General features: G+C 40.6%; 2 protein-coding genes across 2 annotated transcripts in view; both read right to left on the bottom strand.

The window, feature by feature from the left end:
- Positions 1-8,846, bottom strand: part of LOC308075430 (cyclic nucleotide-gated cation channel-like) — a 46,202-nt gene extending 37,356 nt beyond the window's left edge. Inside the window, exons 1-4 of the mRNA XM_080415309.1 lie at positions 8,752-8,846; positions 7,234-7,344; positions 3,175-3,366; positions 2,911-3,024 (exon numbers count right to left, since the gene is read on the bottom strand). Of these exons, the coding sequence (XP_080271435.1) occupies positions 2,911-3,024; positions 3,175-3,366; positions 7,234-7,344; positions 8,752-8,843 (509 nt within the window). The 5' untranslated portion in view covers positions 8,844-8,846. The remainder of the gene's footprint in view (positions 1-2,910; positions 3,025-3,174; positions 3,367-7,233; positions 7,345-8,751) is intronic.
- Positions 8,847-14,331: 5,485 nt separating this feature from the next.
- The window catches only part of LOC308075432 (plastin-3-like), a 47,740-nt gene continuing 38,878 nt past the window's right edge, over positions 14,332-23,193 (bottom strand). The window contains exons 14-16 of the mRNA XM_080415311.1: positions 22,641-22,764; positions 18,137-18,261; positions 14,332-17,684 (exon numbers count right to left, since the gene is read on the bottom strand). Of these exons, the coding sequence (XP_080271437.1) occupies positions 17,552-17,684; positions 18,137-18,261; positions 22,641-22,764 (382 nt within the window). The 3' untranslated portion in view covers positions 14,332-17,551. The remainder of the gene's footprint in view (positions 17,685-18,136; positions 18,262-22,640; positions 22,765-23,193) is intronic.

Below are 23,193 nucleotides of genomic sequence, written 5' to 3'. Positions count from 1 at the left end.
CAGGGCTTTGGCCCAGAAGTTCCTTCGCCCCTCCCGTTTGTATGAGAGCGGGCGAAAACTTCTGGGAACTCAGATTAGATCTCCCCCCACACATTCTCAGCTAGTGTGAGGCAAGCCACCTACATACAAGTGGGTCTGTAAGTGTGTTTGTTTGTTGCGGGGCTAATTTCGCAAACCACTGAACTGAGCATCGTTTTGTCACATATATTATATGGGGAAAAAACATTTACGTCTATTTTTTACTCCAGTGCCTGCCTATCGTTAAATCCGGTTGCATTGAGTAATACATCATACAGACATTTGTGATTCTCAATCATTCGAATTTCAAGACCCTTTTCCACTATAACTTAGCGACATGTACCGTACCGTGTAATGTATTTTATGAGTTCTGGGTTTGTTTTTCATACATGCTTTGCTATATTTCATCACATCAACCACTCTTTTTTTTCCCCCTTCACATTGTTCCATCAGACCAGAGCCTTTCGGCGCTGGCTTGGTGGAAGTGCGATCACCGGAGTCAGTCAGACTCAAAACAAAGAACAAATAAGGACCAGTGTTTACATTTTACAATGCCAGAGTTTGTTTTCATGCAGAATATGTTAATAGCTCAACATAGATACAATGGTGCCATATTGTTTAAAAGTTTCTTACGTCTAATTTTATTTCATACAGCTACTGTAATTGTCGTATTATCCTTATTATTGTCGTGTTTGTGTTGTATTGACGATGTTGCACAGTTGAGCGATCTTTTGATTGGTCATGATTGAATCCACTTGTAACACACCCACTAATATATATCGTCGCCGTCCGGCAGAAACCTTCTATCTCCATATTTAAACCTTTGATGTGTTTTTGTAAATTAACGCCCTAACTTCATTACACAAGAGTGTCGCACAAAAGTAGTGAAAATAGCCGATGCTATTTCCACCATTTTCTAATGTTTTTAAAACAATTAAAAAGGAATGATTTTGGATATACAAGGTTTCCCCCCGATGGCAACGATAGCAACGACATTCAGCCTAGCTACTCTGACCCACCGTGTCAGGTTGTCACGGATGATCTGCCCTGCACCATGTCTGTCGCCACGCCCCCCTCACTATGACTCCCCCCACTGCTGTTTCCTCAAAAGGGGCAGTGGTGGAAAAAGTACTTGCATCTTTTACTCAAGTAATAGTATCAATACTGCAGTGTAGAAATATTCTGTTAAGTAAAAGTCCGCAAATCAAAATGTTACTTTAGTAATAGTACAAAAGTACTGGCATCAAAATATACTTAAAGTACCAAAAGTAAAAGTACCCATTGTGCAGAATGTCCCATTTCACAAGTTCATGAGGTATACAAATCTTTTGAAAATAGCAGATCTACAAGATCTTGTTACAATGTGTCGCATTGCAACGCATTGTGAGCTTGTAGATTTGCTATTTTCAAATGGCCGAAATGTATACAGGGCTGACTGAAGTGGTTCATGTATGTTTTGTAATAATAATCAAAATCTACAAAGTAAATAGTAACTAAAGTTTTCAAATCATTGTAGTGGAGTAAAAGTACAAAAAAAATTGCAAAATTGTTACTTTTAAGGATTCAAATTCAAACGTATCAAAAGTAGAAGATCTACAAGCTCAAAATGCGCGTTTAGAGGTTGTATATCTGCTACTTTTAATGCTTTTGTGTGACACAGTATGATCAAGTAGGGCATTATTTAGGGCATTAATTTACGGAGAAACACAAAAAGTTACAATATGGAGATAAGAGGTTTCTGCCACGATGTGAGCTATAGATATGCGATAATAATTTTATAAAAACGTAAAGAGAAATGTATTCTGTGAGTGCAGACTGTTTCTTAAAGACCGTTTGCTGTGAGTCTGCACCCGTCCTTCCTTTCCTTAAACAATAGTGTCTGTAGAGCACTCTTAACCCGGGGCTTTTTAGTATTTTTATAAATATACTGACCAACTGTATTAAAGGGGTCATTTTCACACCTAATCTGGCTTTTGTGCTTCACAAGTTGCTTCACTCAATATTGATTATAACGTAGGCTATTCATTAATTTGAGCAAAGGGCTCCGCATCCTAAAGTTCCATAGTTCCATTGATCCAAGTCCGGATATCACTTGATATCGTTTGATGGAGAGACAATGAAAATAGACACTTCACAGATTATAGAGAACTTTAAATGATAACAATCGGTTTAGAATTGACCGAGTTGTGGCTTATTTAAATGCGAGTGCTCTTTGGCTGCCTATTGTATATACATCCATGCGCTCTGCGCCCGTCCCGGGCCGACATTTGCTTTTCGCTTGATTTAGAATTGACTGAGTACTGCTTAGTTAAACTGCCGGTGTCCTTACAACCTAAGATGTATTTTTGCACTTAAGACATGGTCTGACCACGTCTTTTTAAGTCAAGGTGCAAAATGGCATATACCGCATTGCACCCTTAATTAACATATGAACACTTCCCCCATGGATAAAATATGCTGGTGAGTCTTATTCGTTATCACTTAATTACCGCCTAAGACGTGGATCTAAGTCACACGTAATAGGGGCCTGTATATCATTCAGGAGGTGTAGTTCCAGACTCTATATAGCATTCAGGGGGTGTAGTTCCAGACTCTATATAGCATTCAGGGGGTGTAGTTCCAGACTCTATATAGCATTCAGGGGGTGTAGTTCCAGACTCTATATAGCATTCAGGGGGTGTAGTTCCAGACTCTATATAGCATTCAGGGGGTGTAGTTCCAGACTCTATATAGCATTCAGGGGTGTAGTTCCAGACTCTATATAGCATTCAGGGGGTGTAGTTCCAGACTCTATATAACATTAATTGTGGAATAGCTGCGTGGCTACGCGAGACTATGTAGCAGTAGTCACATTACTATCATAATTACTATTCGTGGCATGTAGTTACTGACCTGACCACCAGGAGGCTCCAGTTATACAGAACAGCAGCACCAATCACCATCAGCCAGTAGTAGTACGCATCATCAGAAGGGGACAAAACGAGCACGTTACACCTGCTGCGCTTCCTGAGACAAGAGCAGAAGGGGGAATTGAGATACGGAAGGACGGTATGTGCGTGTGTGTGTGTGTGTGTGTGTGTGTGTGTGTGGGTGCATGTGTGGGTGCATGTGTGCGTGCATGTGTGCGTGCATGCATGTGTGCGTGCGCATTCTCACGTGTGTCTGGCGGGTCTGCTGTCAATGTCCGCGTCAGAGTCTGTGTGGGCGTGGCTGAATCTACTGGGAGGGGCTTGCAGATCCAAGGGGGCGGGTCCCCTGAAGCGCTCCAGGAAGGAATCCGGTCGCTCGGCCTCTTCAACCAAACCCTTATGGGCCCATTCTCTCAATGTCATCACCATGCTAACTAACCTGAAGAAACAAAGATATTCTGATCAATGTCATCACCATGCTAAATGACCTGAAGAAACAAAGACATTCTGATCAATGTCATCACCATGCTAACTAACCTGAAGAAACAAAGACATTCTGATCAATGTCATCACCATGCTAAATGACCTGAAGAAACATAGATATTCTGATCAATGTCATCACCATGCTAAATGACCTGAAGAAACAAAGACATTCTGATCAATGTCATCACCATGCTAAATGACCTGAAGAAACAAAGACATTCTGATCAATGTCATCACCATGCTAACTAACCTGAAGAAACATAGATATTCTGATCAATGTCATCACCATGCTAAATGACCTGAAGAAACAAAGACATTCTGATCAATGTCATCACCATGCTAAATGACCTAAGAAACAAAGACATTCTGATCAATGTCATCACCATGCTAAATGACCTGAAGAAACAAAGACATTCTGATCAATGTCATCACCATGCTAAATGACCTGAAGAAACAAAGATATTCTGATCAATGTCATCACCATGCTAAATGACCTGAAGAAACAAAGATATTCTGATCAATGTCATTACCATGCTAAATGACCTGAAGAAACAAAGATATTCTGATCAATGTCATCACCATGCTAACTAACCTGAAGAAACATAGATATTCTGATCAATGTCATCACCATGCTAAATGACCTGAAGAAACAACGACATTCTGATCAATGTCATCACCATGCTAAATGACCTGAAGAAACAAAGATATTCTGATCAATGTCATCACCATGCTAAATGACCTGAAGAAACAAAGACATTCTGATCAATGTCATCACCATGCTAAATGACCTGAAGAAACAAAGATATTCTGATCAATGTCATTACCATGCTAAATGACCTGAAGAAACAAAGATATTCTGATCAATGTCATCACCATGCTAAATGACCTGAAGAAACAAAGACATTCTGATCAATGTCATCACCATGCTAAATGACCTGAAGAAACAAAGACATTCTGATCAATGTCATCACCGTGCTAAATGACCTGAAGAAACAAAGACATTCTGATCAATGTCATCACCATGCTAACTAACCTGAAGAAACATAGATATTCTGATCAATGTCATCACCATGCTAAATGACCTGAAGAAACAAAGACATTCTGATCAATGTCATCACCATGCTAACTAACCTGAAGAAACATAGATATTCTGATCAATGTCATCACCATGCTAAATGACCTGAAGAAACAAAGACATTCTGATCAATGTCATCACCATGCTAAATGACCTAAGAAACAAAGACATTCTGATCAATGTCATCACCATGCTAAATGACCTGAAGAAACAAAGACATTCTGATCAATGTCATCACCATGCTAAATGACCTGAAGAAACAAAGATATTCTGATCAATGTCATCACCATGCTAAATGACCTGAAGAAACAAAGATATTCTGATCAATGTCATTACCATGCTAAATGACCTGAAGAAACAAAGATATTCTGATCAATGTCATCACCATGCTAACTAACCTGAAGAAACATAGATATTCTGATCAATGTCATCACCATGCTAAATGACCTGAAGAAACAACGACATTCTGATCAATGTCATCACCATGCTAAATGACCTGAAGAAACAAAGATATTCTGATCAATGTCATCACCATGCTAAATGACCTGAAGAAACAAAGACATTCTGATCAATGTCATCACCATGCTAAATGACCTGAAGAAACAAAGATATTCTGATCAATGTCATTACCATGCTAAATGACCTGAAGAAACAAAGATATTCTGATCAATGTCATCACCATGCTAAATGACCTGAAGAAACAAAGACATTCTGATCAATGTCATCACCATGCTAAATGACCTGAAGAAACAAAGACATTCTGATCAATGTCATCACCATGCTAAATGACCTGAAGAAACAAAGACATTCTGATCAATGTCATCACCATGCTAAATGACCTGAAGAAACAAAGAATGACACTTGTCTCAAGTCATACCGTGTAACCTTTTCAATTAAACAAAAGGTATCCTTATATTAAAGGTAGGGCAAGTTATAATGTTCGGTCAAAACAATGTTTTGTGTTAGAGTTAAAACTCTATATTCTGATCAATGGCCCCGATTCACTAAGCTGGTCGTAAATAAGGTGTAAATAAAGTTACTAAAGGAGGGTGTATTTTCTCTAAGCTAAAATGAATTCACAAAGGGGTTTGTAAATCCCTCAAATGTGCGGATCACAGGTGTAGGCCATGATTCATCTGGATGGCTGCCAGCTGGTCGTAGAATCTCAAGCGCGTTCCCGAGAAGTTCATTTGCATTGTGCCACTCCCCTTCTCGCACCATAAAAGGCAACAGGAAATGAAATATCCAACTTCAACTTCACGGTGCTGAACAGTGTTGCCATATCCGCTTATTATAAGCGACTTTGGGTTTATTTCTCTGTGAAGTAGCTTGTAAATATTGGTAGTTGCGGGTTGCATTTTTTTGGGCTTGTTTCTAAAGTGTAGTTGCTTATTTGGGCTTGCTTCACAATTTCTTTATTATTTTAACCGGTGGTTCTCAAATATTTTCATGTCATGGTCATGGACCCCCGAATTAATATGTAAGCTAATTTGTCCCTATAACCCCCATCTGAATTTGTTTTTGTGCCAGCTGGAGCCCCGTACCAGATTTGTGTTGTTAGAATGTTAAAAAAGTTTGATGCCAAAACGTTTTACTTGTAACGGAGTATTTCTATATTGCTATATTATATTGGTACTTTTACTTAAAGAGGTGGTGCCATGGTTTTGCACTTTTTCTGTTTTTCATGTGTCTATGAGGTTGATAGAACTTCATTAAGCCCCCCGGTGGTGTTTTTATGGTGTTTTATGTCTTCTCTGACTATTTTGAGTTTCTACCTGGAGGCTGAAACCTTGAGGGTCAAACGTGCCAATAGAGAAACAGTCCTTTAGTGACATAGTAAAAACATACCCTCCCCCTCATTATCATAACACAACAGGTGTGGGCATGAGGAGGAGGACGAGGGACTAGGACAGGTGGGTGGTGCTAAGGTGGTGGAGGAGGTGCTAAGGTGAGAACCAGGTATAGAGCGTCGCAGTTCCCGCCCACTTCCTGTTTTTTTTGGTGCCGGAAAAAAAAACTCAATGCATTTTTCCATTGACATTTCCAAAAATATTTATATCTATTAATTTAAGCCTCGAATCAAGCCATCACGAGATGACATGAATCATGACCATAAAACGTTTTTTTCTGTGATTTTTTTTTATTTTATATTTAATTATATCATATACTATATTTAATAAATACCCTTTGTTTTGCCGTTTTCAACAAAAAAAAAAATCACAGAATCAAACGTTTATGGTCATGATTCATGTCATCTCGTGATGGCTTGATTCGAGGCTTAAATTAATAGATATAAATATTTTTGGAAATGTCAATGGAAAAATGCATTGAGTTTTTTCTTCCGGCACCAAAAAAAACAGGAAGTGGGCGGGAACTGCGACGCTCTATACTTAATGAACTGGAGGCGTGTCCACATAAAAACATAATTTTAACACTTTCTGTACACTTTTTTGAAAAAAAATCTTCCTCCTAGTATAACCATAATACCTGATGATTATGTTTTAGGGGGGGGGGGGGGGGGGGATCACTGAAAATCACGGCACCCCGTCTTTAAGTAAAGAATTTGAGTACTTTTTCCACCACTGGCCAGGATTCACTCCAGGGGAATCCAGAAGCGTTCCCAGGCCAGTGTGGAGATGTAATCCCCCCCCATCTGGGGGTCTACCAGGGGGTCCCCCTCCCAGGGGGTCCCCCTCCCAGGGGGTCCCCCTCCCAGGGGGACGTTGAGAAACAGTGGAATACAATCACCTGGACAGTGCGCCTCGTCCACGAAAAGAGTTCTGGGAGTTAGTGTCTCTCCTGTCCATGACGGCCATCCTCTGCAGCTCCGAGCAGGTGTCATCACACACTGACTGGCCCCTGCACGCACGCACGCACGCACGCACGCACACACACACACACACACACACACACACAGTCCCCAGGACTTTTTTGTGTTATCCTTTTGGCCTTAACGTCTGTCTGACTGTGCTGTTTACATTTCTGACTAATAAAGTATTCAATCAATCAAACTCGAATCAAAATGGAATTGTGGGGGGGCAACAGTTAATTCAATCAAATCAAATCAATGAATTACAAAAAGTATAAGCGATGTTAATACGATAATCAATTTTATTACAATACACACAATAAACGCATAAACTAGAGAAAGGTGACCTTTAGCAATATTGGCCCCGTCCGTTCTACCTGAAAGCCCCCCCCCACCCCCCATAAGATGAGATGCGATATTAGGTAAAAAAATATAAGATAAAGATAAGATTGTGTGTAAGACCATTTTGAAAAGACACTATCAGACTTCAGACAAGGACACACTGACGCCTTATTAATAGAGCAACAGCACTTGCTCCACTGCTATCCGATTGGCTCTCTGCCTGGGATTACAAAATGCATGCAAACAGTGTGTGCGTGTGCGTGCTTGTGTGTGTGTGTGTGTTGTTTCACAGTGGTACTTTTTTGTGTTCACAACGTGTGAATAGAAAGTCTATTTCCACAATTAAAACATGATGTTTAAAGGTTCAACTTAAAAAGTGAAAACAGGCCATGTGTCATTGTTTACAAGTACTAAATACTTTTGGCATTAACCAGTTGAACCCCAGCATCCATATTTAGTGTTGCGACGGAGGTTTTATACCCGACCATGGCGCTGTGTAACTAACACTTAGAAGCATTTATACACACAGCTACATTCAGAGGCTAAACTCCACCCACAGAGAAACCAGTGGTGGATAAAGTAGTAAAAGTATCAATACTGCAATGTAGAAATACTCTGTTACAAGTAAAAGTCTGGTATTCAGAACTTACTTAAGTACAAGTACAAAAGTATTGGCATCAAAATGTACTAAAAAGTATAAAAGCAGAAAGTAGGCCTACTCATTATGCAGAATGTCCCATTTCACAAGTTTTCAAATGTATTACATGTGTAAAAAAAATCGTTTGAAAATAGCAGATCTACAAGCTCTCAATGCGTAGCATTGTGAGCTTGTAGATCTGCTATTTTCAAATGGCCGAAATGTATATAGGGCTGAAGTGGTTAATGTATGTTTTGTAATAATAATCCAAATCTACAAAGTAACTAGTAACTAAAGTTTTCAAATAATTGTAGTGGAGTAAAAGTACAAGATGTAGTGGAGTAGAAATAAAAGTACTGAACACTGAAAGTACTCAGGTAAAGTAAAATAAATACCTCAAAATTGTACTTATAAGTACGGTACTTGAGTAAATGTACTTAGTTACTTTCCACCACTGCCTTGAGAGAAGAAGTGTTACCTGCTGAGAACGATGCTGTCAGCTCTGTCACTCTCCTCTTCTGTCCATGTTCTAACAGACAGCCTCTGTGAAGCCACTACCTCGGCACTCATACTCATACTACACACACACTCACACACCACACCGCCACGCACACACACACACACACACACACACACACACACACACACGTACGCGCACACACAAGAAAAACTTCAATCCATGTTGGATTAAATCAATACAACGAGAGGGAGATGGTGATGAATGACCGGTGAAATAAATGTATGTGTTGCACACCGAGACACACACACGCAGGCTCAAAAGACACAATGAAATAGCACTCTCTCACACACTCACACACACACACACACACACACACACACACACACACACACACACACACACACACACACACACACACACACACACCCCCCCCCCCCCTCAGTGGAAGCCTGACAGCATAGCAACAACAAGTGGCATGGTTGTCATGACGACAGAGGATGATGATGGGTTAGAAGCAGTGAATTAGAGCCCGATTCACCCTCCGTCTAAAAAAAAAAGCAGATCTGCAAGCTCACAGCGCGCCGCGGACACGACGGGAGCTTGTAGGTAGGCTACTGCAGATCTACCATGTTAGGCGAGCGAGTGACACCGCGGTGCGACGGAGAGCATACATGTGGCTTTTACAGAAAGCAACGACCAGTACTCAAATGTTTTACTTAAGTAAAAGTATCAATACTGCAATTTAGAAGTACTCCGTTACAAGTAGAAGTCCGGAATTCAAAATTGACTCGAGTAAAAGTAGAAAAGTGTTGGCAGCAAAATGAACTTAAAGTACCAAAGGTAAAAGTACTAAAATGTTTGAAATGTTCAAATAGCCTGGGTATAAAATAGGGCTAAAGTGGTTAATGTAACCACTAGTTAGTGTTTTATTAGTTAGTTTTATAATGTAATAATTTATATCTGCAAAGTAAGAAGTAACTAAAGTTTTCAAATAATTGTAGTGGAGTAAAAGTACACTATTTGCCTCTGAGATGTAGTGCAGTAGAAATACAAATGTAGACAATTGGTATTAGTAAAAGTACCTCAAAATTGTACTTAAGTACAGTACTTGAGTAAATGTACATGTGGCAAAGAAAAAGTAAAGAAAAGCAACAAACCTGAGAATTCTGATGTTGTCAAGTTAATCTCATTCAGCTTTAACCATTAAATAATTCATCTGTCAACTTGGTTTTTTTTCTTTCTCTTTTTTTCTTTGTATCTATTTATCCATCCATCTATCTATTTTCCATCTATCTATCTATCTATTTTTCCATCTATCTATCTATCTATCTATTTTTCCATCTATCTATCTATTTTTCCATCTATCTATCTATCTAGCTCTCTCTGTCTCTCTGCCCTGTGCAGAGGGTCGGCCTATATTTCTGCCTACCTGCCTGTCTATCTATAAATCAATCAATCAATCAATCAATCAATCAATCAATCAATCACGCTCTCTCTCTCTCTGTCTCTCTGCCCAGTGCCCCTTTGTCAGTCTATATTTCTACCTACCTGCCTCTCTACCTACCTATCTATCCAATATATCTATCCATCCATGCATCTGTCTCTGCCCTGCCCTTTTGTCAGTCGATATTCTGCATGGCTGTCGATAGAGCCACAAAAGATTGATACCGACATGGATGGATGGATGGATGAAGGGAGAGTCGGATGGGTGGACGACAGTGAACAAACACATGCAGATAAAAGGAATGATCACATGGCACTCCACTCACCATCCTTTTAATTGCAAATCGTGTGTGTGAGTGTGTGTGTGCATTTGTACCAGCAAGCTCATCTGAATTCAAAGAGCTGTAGTGAAGTGCCCTCATCATGCTGTGTATTATGCCGTGTTCAGTTCTCTGATTACTGAGCTCACACACACACACACACACGATATTATGCCGTGTTCAGTTCTCTGATTACTGAGCTCACACACACACACACACACACACACACACACACACACACACACACACACACACACACACACACACACACACACACACACACACACACACACACACACACACACACACACACACACACACACACACACACACACACACACACACACACACACACACACAGGTTCTCAACATATAGGTCGGGACCCCCAGGGGGACGATTTGCTTAACGTGCGACACTGTTTTCTCACTCAACAGTAAACACACCAACATACAGTATAAGTGTATAAAGGGTATCTGCATATTTCTAAAGTAATAATTTAAAAGGACTTCTAAGACCTTTTTAATACCTCTAAAATGAAAAATAAAAATAAAATAAGACTATTACTTCGGCAAAAGCCCCCCAAAATAATCCTATTTGAAGTGGGGACACTTCAAATAGGATTATTTTGGGGGGTCCACACAACCAAAATACGTTACTTTGGGCTTGTCCCCACGCCCCAAAATATATGTTGGACTGAGCTGGTAAATCTGCTATTTTTGGTTCGAGTTCTCTTCAGAATAGGGATAATAGGGTTCAAGTGGTTAATGTAAAACAAAACAAAAATCCAATCACACAAAGACCCCTGTAGTAACTCTGAGGACCCCCTAGGGGTCCCGGACCCCCCCCGTTGAAGACGTCTGGTGGTTCAGACAGAAAGGAAGACACAGAGCGATAATGTGAGGGCTGGATGTTTTTATTGTTATTTTTGTGACCAGGAGGTATAAGTACAAGACCGGCTACAGAGACAACCGGAGAGCCGGTCAAATGGAGTTCGGTCAAAACGGCGGTTTGGATTGGGAGCGAATATCCAGGGAAAAGTTGCTACTGTCAAAATGACTTATTTCCGCAGCAACTGGGAAACACTTGGACAGTGATTGTTAAAACTATGGAATGTTAAAGTATATCAGCAGCAGCGACAGTTAAAGGACCACCTCATCGATTTTCAACCTCATCTTCATATTATTGGTCCTCAGGGGCGGACTTACCGTTGGGCTAGGGTGGGCTGCAGCCCACGGGCCTCCAACTGGGGGGGCCTTTGATTTTTTTGGTTAAAAAAAAATTACTATTATTATTTTTTTTTTTTATGCCAAAAACCAAAAACTGAAAGAAAAAAAACGAACCCAATCCGCCCAGAAGAGCAAAAACATTTCGCGCGCGTGCGCAAAGGGGGCAAGCATGCATGCGCGCGCGTGCATGCGCGCCAGGGGGGCCTCGAAAATTACTCTAGCCCACGGGCCTCAACTCCTATAAATCCGGCCCTGCTTCACTAATGCTCATAATATGGTACCATTTCTTTTTTTCTACTCCGCTCCGAAGCACGCTGGGCAAGACCCTAGCCGGTTGAGTGTCAAAAAAACGGAAGTACCGTAATTTGGCGGAAGTACCGGGCCAAGGAAATGACGTCGGCGCTTTACAAATCCGTTTACATTCTCTGTGAATGAAACGACTTGTTGTGATTGGTCGAAAAATATCGCTTCCGGGGGGGAAATACGTACGGCGGAAGTCCCGCCCCCCTATAGACACTCTCTGCATTAGGTCGCTTTCCTCTTCGCAGATGAGTAAGGGCTGGGAACGAGGCTAGTTCCAAAGTGGGTGAAGTGGTCCCTTAACTAAACAAAAATAATCAGCCATTTTAAAATCCACATGGTCAACGGCAGCATTAAGGCAACGTTATATTAACAGCCACATTCAGGAAATGTGGTTTGGAACTTTTGTCGCTCAGGTCTGATCTGAACAGGGAACAACCAACATACAGGTCAGACAGCCATACCTGAGGAAATACCAGACAAAAACACTAGAAATTTAAAATTAAAAATAAAAAAAACATTCCGGTCCGACTTTTGAAATTCGGGTTCGTATCCATCTAACGACAGCATGTCAAACACATACATTTCTCCAGGCTATTTCATTACAATCACCGTCGCTGCCGGGCAGAAACCTCTAATCTCCATATTTTAAAATGGTAAATAAACCGTAAATTATAGACTTGATCATACTACAGCGTCACACAAAAGCTAGCCTCTCGATCTCCAGGATTTTATTTTCCCTCGCGCTTTGCTCAAAAATAAGAGCCTGGACCAAGCTGTTCACATTCCTGGCATAGGAAATGGGAGTCAACCTTTCATTTCCCCAAACCAAACAGAGTGCAGTGGGCGTCGCTCCAAATGTTGTGACGTCAGGGCTCCCAATGCTGCACATTGGGGGAGGAGGGGGAGGTGGGGCGCGGGCGCACAGATCGGTGAACCAATGGGAGCCCACGGATGTTTTCGCTAGAGATTTTCGACTCCGCCCCTCTATGCCAGATATCAGACGCACTGGGGCAGGCTACACAAAAGCATCAAAACAAGTAGCAGATCCGCAAGCTGTGCGAAGCAACGGTTTTGGACATAATGAGGTTTCTCCCCTGACAGACGTCATGATCAATCACAAGGATTACTTTTTTTTTTTACCCACTGTAAAAAAAAAAAAAAGAGCAGCAACTTTTCCGTTTCCAGGTGGAGCACAGCAGTATTTATTTGGCGATAAAGTACTGGAAGCCTGTCGAGTCTCAGCTACCTTAGCAGCGTTGCAGAGATCTACAGTATCTCCGTTTTTTTTTTAAACATTCAACATAATCATTAACTTTTTTTTTCTTTCTTAAAACAAATCAGTCCAAATATTTTCCCGAAGCATTTCATTGGTTTACCCCAACATAAACTGCCCTTATTCTGACTCGTGGGCGTTGGTCGTATCAAGTACTAACAGCTACTAGGGTTGGGATCATTTAGGATTTTAACTATTCCAATTCTTTAATGATTCCCTCTTATCGGTCCCATTACTTTAACGATTCCCACAGGCTAACGGCTACGGTCATAATGCATAGATTATCATGGCTTATAAGTACAGCGTGTTAAATGCTCATAATACAGGCTGCTGGCACATTAGAAGGCACAAGTATAGCTTTCATTCTGCACTGTACGTGTCCTGGTAATGGCACCTGGGAGGGGGGGGGACGACGACATCTGAGGCAATAAACATGAGGAATATTCAAGTGGTGGGAATTTGTACAATAGCAGTTTGGGGAAATCCTGTAAACAATCCTAATTCACCCTTTACGACCGGGAACGCATCTGTGTCATTTTAAGATGTCGTTGGGCTATTCAAAAATAGCAGATCTACAAGCTCATAGCGCTATGAAGCTTGTAGATCTGCTATTTATTTATTTTTAATTGTGAAAATGTGTGCAAATCTTTGAAGATATTTTTCTTAAAGCCAACATTTTTAACTCAAATCTCTGCTTCTGGGGGATTCTACAAATGTCTTCTAAATCCTGTTGCTTTAACAGTTGCTATAAAACTAAAAATAAATTCTTGTCAAGGACCCCCGAAATTATATGTATTTGGCCGTGGACCCCCATCTCAAAATGTTTTGTTCCAGGGACCCCCAGAAGCAAAGATTTGAGTTAAAAATGTATATATATATATATATATATATATATATATATATATATATATATATATATATATATATATATATTCAAAGATTTGCACACATTTTCACGATTTTCCCCCCCAAAAATAGCAGATCTACAAGCTCATAGCGCGGCAGTTTTTAAAAAAATGACAAAACATAAAGAACATTCTTGAATACAGTCTTTAGTAGGGTTGAGTCTCCGGTAAAACAAATAGTTAAATACTCTGTATGGTGGAGAAACGTCTAAACCTCAATACAACAATGCATTGAAAAAGTCGTTTTAGAATTTTAGCTTTGTTTAGATTTTGGATGCAATGTTTTTTAAAAGCAAGTCCTCCCGTACTTTAAAGCGGCACTGTGTAACTTTCCTTTTATGAATAAAGTGTCATTTTGTCCTATCTGTATGGTAAAGTATGTTAATACAATATAACTTATATAATTGGGGTGTTTGTGTCACGTCCGGGTCATGTCTCGCCTATAGACACAGGATCTGACACGAATTTTGACCTGATGGTCAAGATTCAAATTATCCCCTGAGCAAGCAGGCAGGCTTCTATTAGCTCAATGGTCAAAAAAATCCAGCACTTGCGCACAGGTTCAAATCCGGGGTAGAAGAGGGCAGTTACATGGTGCAGCTTTAATTAAAGTACAAATTTGACAGAGGAATCTTTCACTGTGGAGTAATATTCGACCAGGGATTGAGTACTCAGGACCTGCTTAGTTCACACTAAGTTCAAACTTAGCCTAGTTATAGCTTAAACACATTCAATCCGGGAAAGTGTCTCTGTCATTTTAGATTTCTTTGGCTATTCAAAAATAGCAGATCTACAAGCTCATAGCGCGGCACTCGGTTCCGCGCTATGAGCTTGTAGATTTGCTATTTTTGGAAAAATCGTGAAAATGTGTGAAAATCTTGAAATATATTTATTTTAAAAAATATATATATATTTAAAGATTTGCACAAATTTTCACATTTAAAAAAAAAATAGCAGATCTACAAGCAAGCTCATAGCGCGGCACTCGGTTCCGCGCTATGAGCTTGTAGATCTGCTATTTTCGGAAAAATCGTGAAAATGTGTGAAAATCTTTAAATATATTTATTTAAAAATATATATATATATATTTAAAGATTTGCACACATTTTCACATTTAAACAAAAATAGCAGATCTACAAGCTCATAGCGCGGCACTCGGTGCCGCGCTATGAGCTTGTAGATCTGCTATTTTTGAATAGCCAAAGAAATGTAAAAATGACATACTTTCCCAGCTAAATGGGTTAAATGGCTTTTTTAAACGCCATTTAAGCTATAACTAAGCTAAGTTCGAACTTAGTGTGAGGTGGTGCAACTGGCCCCTGCAGGGCAGGAATTTCAGGGAGGCCACGAAGGCCATGGCCATCGTTGCCCCTCAGTTTGGCCTTGTGCCCCTCAAGAAAATGGCATGCCCTGAGGACACAGTGGCCTTAACTCTTTGACTGCGGACGACGCGATAACGCGTCAAGTGCTACTTTGTCCAGTTGGCCGTCGACGCGCTCGACGCGCTGGACGCGCGTTCATTGTTTAATCTCTGATTGCGCTATGCTGCTTAATATTCAATGTTATTCTCGAGTTCCACTTACTTCACGGACATCTGCATCCGGTTTCATGACCTGGATTCCGTTTCCGGTTTTTGATTCTTTTCCCCAGTCATTTTCGTCCAAAATAGGTAAATAAACGGTCTTTCACACGGTATGACGGACAAACGGACAGTTTCTCTTCTATAATCTATGGTCTGGGTGACGATCAGTCATCGCCGTCGTATATCACAACGTAATTTTCGCCGATCAAAACAATGGGGGGGACGTCACATCCGTTTTCATGTTTTTCCTTGTCTAATCTATGAAGAAGGGTGAGAGAGACCCAACGACATGATCAAAGCTGTCATGTGCTGCGCTCTAGTGGCGGAATTGTGCTGGGTCTTTACATTATGTGTCCTTAAATTATTTTCATGAGAAAAATTCAAAATATAAAAATAAAAAAACACGAAAATTGCTGGCACTGGGGGAGTACTTTATGAAAATACTCTGGCAGTCAAAGAGTTAAAGGAGAATTTTGGACTAAAGTTTTCTTACCTTTTCTATGACGTTATGATATCTTAGGATGAATGGTACAGTAGAAACATTTCATGACTCCACCCCTGAGCCGCCACAGCTTAAAAGGTGCGCGGATAGGCCTTAGGTTAGATCACATATTTTAATAGCTTTTTTTTTTTTTTTTTGTGAGATCTGACGTTCATAGTGACAGAACACTATGCAACCAAAAAAAAAGAAAAGAAAAAAGAAACATAAGTCTCGCTAGACGAGATTGAATTCTTGAGATTTCAATCTCGTCTAGCGAGACTTGTTTTTTTTTTTTTTTTTTTTTTTTTTTTGGGACAGTGTTCTGTCACTATGAACATCAGATCTAAAAAAAAAAAAAAAAAAAAAAAAGCTATTAAAATATGTGATCTAACCTAAGGCCTATCCGCGCACCTTTTAAGCTGTGGCGGCTCAGGGGTGGAGTACCACTTTCTCCTCTGTCTCTTTCTTGTCAATATGTAGACACCAGTGTCTCTTTCTTTTCAATATGTAGACACCAGTGTCTCTTTCTTGTCACGTAGACACCAGTGTCTCTTCCTTGTCATGTAGACACCAGTGTCTCTTTCTTGTCATGTAGACACCAGTGTCTTTTGTTGAGATTCTGAATTCTTAACTCCCCTGAGTCCCCATCTTTAAACCAATCCAGTGACACTGATTGGTGCAAGGCTGAGCATGGATCAGATTGTAAATACCATCATTTATTTATTGCATCGCAGATAGTCTACATATTACATTTAAAATCATCCTTAACCCTAAAAATTCAATCCTTTTTTTTCAATGGACTAAAATCTTGTTTTATTTGATAGCCTTCCAGCCCTGGCATTTGGCCTTGCTCCTGAAATTACGAAAAGGCGTATCAGATACAACTCAAGGGGGCGCTATTACGGAAGGTTTCTGGTTTCTGCTGTTAAGCAGATGCTGTATTTGTTAAATTTGTATGCAGTACTACTAATATTTGTATGCAGTACTACTAATATTTGTATGCAGTACTACTAATATTTGTATGCAGTACTACTAATATTTGTATGCAGTACTACTAATATTTGTATGCAGTACTACTAATATTTGTATGCAGTACTACTAATGCAGGACAGATAAATATAGGATGGACTTAAACCATGCTTACCCTGCTGTACGGCAATGTACGTATAAAAAGATATTTTCAATTAAACTTTATCGTGCCTAGTCCAATCAGTCTGTGTGTGTGTGTGTGTGTGTGTGTGTGTGTGTGTGTGTGTGTGTGTGGGGGGGGGGGGGGGGGGGGTTCTAAGCCCTCTTCATCCCTCTTCCCATCAGACAGGCGAACACCGTCATGGCCATTTTGGGGTTCAACTCCACCAGGTCCTCAGGCAGGGCGTACACCCGCGCTCCTATCTTCCTCGCCATGGAAACGGCGTACCTGAAAAGGAAGGGGGGGGGGGGGGTGGGGGGGGCAATCACACTCACGGTCATGTTTCTTCGATATGACAAAAAAAAAAAACTTTTTCAGTATTACCGGTATTGCTTATTTATCGGCCTTCCCACCAGTGGTGTAAAGTAACTAAGTACATTTACTCAAGTACTGTACTTAAGTACAATCTTTAGGTATTTTTTACTTTACTGGAGTATTTCCAGTTTTCAGTATTTTTTACTTCTACTCCACTACATCTCAAGAGGCAAATATAGTACTTTTACTCCTCTACGATTATTTGTTTTACTTGTAACAGAGTACTTCTACATTGCAGTATTGATACTTTTACATAAGTAAAATATTTGAGTACTTTTTCCACCACTGATTTTCACTCATTTCGTTCACGTTCTACAATTGAAAACAGCAAAAACGTTGATATTAAAAAAAGACGAGGTCAGTACTTTGCGTTGTCCAGTTTGTCCTCGTCTGACAGACTTCCTCTTTTGACCAGGTCAAAGTTCACACTGTCCGGCTGGAGCGCATCAATAAGTTCCAGAACTGGAAGACTGGTGCTGATCTCCTTGTCCTGGACACACACACACACACACACACACACACACACACACACACACACACACACACACACACACACACACACACACACACACACACACACACACACACACACACACACACACACACACACACACACACACACACACACACACACACACACACAGTTTAGTAGGGTTTAAGTCAGTGTTTATCAACCTTTTTTTCACACCTGGCATAGCCAAAAAATCCCAGGGCACACCTAGATATACGGTATAAATATATATAATTATATATATATATACGGTATATCTATATACACACACTAGGGGTGTGCCGAATCCCGAACACTAATTTCACGAAACGATACGATATTGGGCACACAACTTCGATACGATTTCGATACGATACGCACTTTTTTATCATGAAAATATATGGGGGAGAAAAAAAGCAAATGCAAACAAATATTTCAGTTTTTGCATTATTCAGACATGCAAACTTTTCCACTAGCCGTTTTTAATCCAAATAGGGCAATAGTGTGACACCTGACCCGAAAAAAACAGCATGTTGTCACCCTTTTCACCTCGGGGCTGTTTGCATGCCTGATTATTATTATTGTTAAAAAAATAAATAAAAAAAAAACATTTTTCAAAATTATATTTTTTCAAACCTTCTTCAAACGGCGCGGCACACCTCAGCAGTAGCCCCGGCCCAAAATTGGGACGTTTGCCAGGGTTGATATACTCTATACTATGGTTTAAGTGATTAAATATCTGAAAATGTGCATTAACATGAAACCAACATAATTAGCAGGGGTGCACATAACTTTTTTGGTCTAGTTCTCAGGGGAGCACCTGGATGTGTTACTTGGTGCACACCAAATAAAGATTTCTTTTTTTTTTTGCTGCGACACGTCTCGACTCTGATCCTGGCTGCTCCTGTTAATCAATTGTTTGCACTATGTTGATGTGCTCTTTGCTTTCCTCATGCTTATCAAAAGCTGGGTGACTGAAATTCTTTGTCCCTGTATAAAAAGGCGCCGTTTCTATCCGCCAGATTGGGTTGGTTCGCGGCATATTTTGCACCACGTCACGGTGCGTTCATCAATCGGTGACGAGTGCCTGTACCGCAGCCAGCAGCTTGCTGTGTGCGACTGACCGTGTCAAGATTCGAGGCCACCATGCACATGCACACATAGACATGAAAGGGGGCTTGAGCCCCTGCCCTTTTACCCGTCGCTAAAAAAAGTGCCCTCTCCAGACAAAAAAAAAAAAAAGGGGAAGACAAATTCAACTGCCCCTAGCGGCCTAACGGTACGGCTGACGGAAATGCCAGTGGATGTGTTGGATGCAGCTCAAAGTGAACTTTTCTCAGGTATCTATTTTGTCGCCGTACGACCTTCCTAGCCCGTGTTATTAAAGAAAAACGGGCGACAATGGCCAAAAATCGGCGATCAAAAATTGGCGAAAGTGGCCGTTTTCAAGATTTTTTGGCCATTATCTCTGGAACGGAATGTCCAATCTGCTCAGTTCAAAGCTTGTTGGGTGCGTGACTTTGAGGCCATTAAGCACGCAGTGATACATTTTCGTGTTTTTGGGCCTAAAAGTATGATAATTGTCCGTGAAACTAAATCCAAAAAGTGCCCTTATGAAATTCCAGCCCCTGCCTCTCCAAATCATTCTGCACGTCCCTGGAGGCCACACTTACAAATTCATGTGCAGCATGCGTCCCCTCCCCTCCCCCTCCAGCCTCCGCCCCATGGGTGTGTGTATGGGGGCGCGTATGGGGTGGACGCGTGCGTCACCGTGAATGTGTGAGGGCGGCTTCAGGAAGTGAATTCCTGTCCCCCGCGGTCACGGCTGTTGGTACGCAAGAGCGCCTCCCTTCGTTTGATGTGCCGCGCATGCACGTGCACACATAGACATGAAAGGGGGCTTGAGCCCCTGCCCTTTTACCTGTCGCTAAAAAAGTGCCCTCTCCAGACTGAAAAAAATAATAATAATAAACAAAAAATGTATTTCAACTACCCCTAGCAGCCTAACGGTAAGGCCGACAGAAATGTCAGTGGATGTGTTGGATGCAGCTCAAAGTGAACTTTACTCAGGTATCTAGTTTGTCGCCGTACGACCTTCCTAGCCCGAGTTATTAAAGAAAAACGGGCGACAATGGCCAAAATTCTATCGAAAATCGGCGATCGAAAACCAGCGAAATTGTCCGTTTTCAAGATGTTTTGTCCATTATCTCTGGAACAGAAGGACCAATCTGCTCAGTTCAAAGCTTTTTGGGTGCGTGACTTTGAGGACATTAAGCACGCAATGATACCTCTTCGGATTTGTCGGGTTTTCGGGCCTAAAAGTATGGTAATTGTTTGTTAAAAAAAATATCCAGTAGGTGCCCTTTTCAAATTCCAGCCCCTGCCTCTCCAAATCCTTCTGCACGTCCCTGGTGCCGCGCAGCATGCATTTTGACGACGCATGCGCACCAGTTATGTGCACCCCTGATAATTAGTATCATAAGATATCATGTGTAAACAAAAATTTAATATATATATATACATATATACATATATACATATATACATATATACATATATACATACATACATACTAGAGATGCGCGGATCGCGGTTTTAGCTGCGGTTGCCGCAGTTAACCGCAGTTTGGGTGGATTTGGGTCAATCAAATATAATTATTAATTAATATCGGATAAACCGCGGGTGAAATATTGCGGTAAATAAATCTAATATATCTATCCATAAAATAGCTAAATCTCTGCGTGCTTGTGTCTGTGTGAGTGTGTAGAGCAGCCTCTGTGCGATGCGATCACAACATGCATTGATGTAGCCTATGGAATGTCGGTGCGTCTTTTTTCTTTTTTTTTTAACCTGTGCTGCGCTGAAGAGCAGTGCGCTCTGTATGTTGGATGCCGCACAGTTGGATGCCGCACCGACATTCCATAGGCTAAATCAATGCATTTTGTGATCACATCGCACAACTAATACTAAAACTAACGGGGAATACCAGAAAATAATAATATTTTGACATACGGGAAAAACGGTTGGTGCGGATGCGGACATATTAAAATTGGATAATATAATTATTGCGGTTGGATAACGGATGGATAATTAATTTGTACCGCGGATTCGGATGACCATGAGAGGCCATCCGCGCATCTCTAATACATACATACATACATACATACATACATACATACATACATACATACATACATACATACATACATACATACATACATACATACATACATACAGGCTATGTTTTAAAGCGAAACGTTTTAACTCCGATAGGTGCTTCTGGGGGTCCCTGGAACAACATATTTTGAGATGGGGGTCCGCGGCCAAATACATATCATTTTGGGGGTCCTTCACATGGAAAAGTTGGAACATACTCTTAATGGGTTAATCTGCAACACAAATGCATACAGAGGGGGGTCCCTGTTCATCTCTCTCTCAGCTAAGGGGTCCTTTGGCCTGAAAAACATTCAGGCCAAGGTTCGATTAGGTCACTGGTTTTCAACCTTTTTCATGCCAAGGACCCCTAAATTGATATACATTTGGCCGCCGACCCCAATCTGAAAATGTGTTGTGCCAGGGACCCCCAGAAGCAAAGATTTGAGTTAGAAATGTTCGCTTTAAAAAAAATATATATAGTCAAAGATATGCACACATTTTCAAGATTTTTCAAAAATAGCAGATCTACAAGCTCATAGCGTGGCACCGAGTGCCGCGCTATGAGCTTGTAGATCTGCTATTTTTGAATAGCCAAAGCTAAGTGGTTAAGATGATTGTAACCAGTGGTGGAAAAAGTACTCAAATTCTGTACTTAAGTAAAAGTACCAATACTGCAATATAAAAATACTCTGTTACAAGTAAAAATCCAAAATTCAAAATTTACTTGAGTAAAAGTACAAAAGTATTGGCATCAAAATGTACTTAAAGTACCAAAAGTAAAAGTACTAAATATTTGAAAATAGCCGATCTACAAGCTCACAACGCGTCGCGATGCGACGCGTTGTGAGCTTGTAGATCTGCTATTTTCAAATAGCCTATGTATAAAATAGGGCTAAAGTGGTTAATGTATGTTTCATTATATCATAGTTTATATCTGAAAAGTAACTAGTAACTAAAGTTTTCAAATAAATGTAGTGGAGTAAAAGTACAATATTTGCCTCTGAGATGTAGTGGAGTAGAAGTAAAAGTATTGGAAATTGGAAATACTCAAGTAAAGTACAAATACCTCAAAATTGTACTTAAGTACAGTACTTGAGTAAATGTACTTAGTTACTTTCCACCACTGATTGTAACCATGTTAACTAATTTCGCTGGGGACCCCCCTGGTACCCCCACCCCAAGGACCACTGGCCACTGGTGGAGAACCACTGGATTAATCTAACCTTGAAGCTGTTGATAGAGGAGGTCTTGCCAGCCTCGGCCAGGGTCTTGTTGACCCAGTTCACTATCAGCTCGTCTCCCGCAGCTTCTCCGTCCCCGAGGTTTTCCAGAAGATTCAGAGTGTACCTGCACAGACCAAAACAAACCACAGAAACACCAGCAATAATAGTTACCAGTGGTGGAAAGTAATTGAGTACATTTACTCAAGTCCGAGGCGGATTCATCGACGGGTAGAGAGGACAGCCGTCCGCCCAGCTAGAGCTCTTGCCCGCTCCTGAAACACTGACCCCAGTACATTTAATTAAGTACTGTACTTAAGTACAATTTTGAGGTATTTGTACTTTACTTGAGTATTTCCAATTGCCAATACTTTTACTTCTACTCCACTACATCTCAGAGGAAAATATTGTACTTTTACTCCACTACAATTATTTGAAAAGTCTAGTTGCTAGTTACCTTTTAGATATAAATTATGATATTATGAAACATACATTAACCACTTTAGCCCTATTTTATACCTATAGGCTATTTGAAAATAGCCGACCTACAAGCTCA

The sequence above is a fragment of the Gymnoscopelus braueri genome (genome assembly GCF_963280865.1).
Source record: "Gymnoscopelus braueri genome assembly, chromosome: 20".
In the NCBI taxonomy this organism is placed as follows: Eukaryota; Metazoa; Chordata; class Actinopteri; order Myctophiformes; family Myctophidae; genus Gymnoscopelus; species Gymnoscopelus braueri.
Note: the sequence above shows the minus strand (reverse complement) of the source record. Positions and strands in the feature narration are given on the sequence as shown.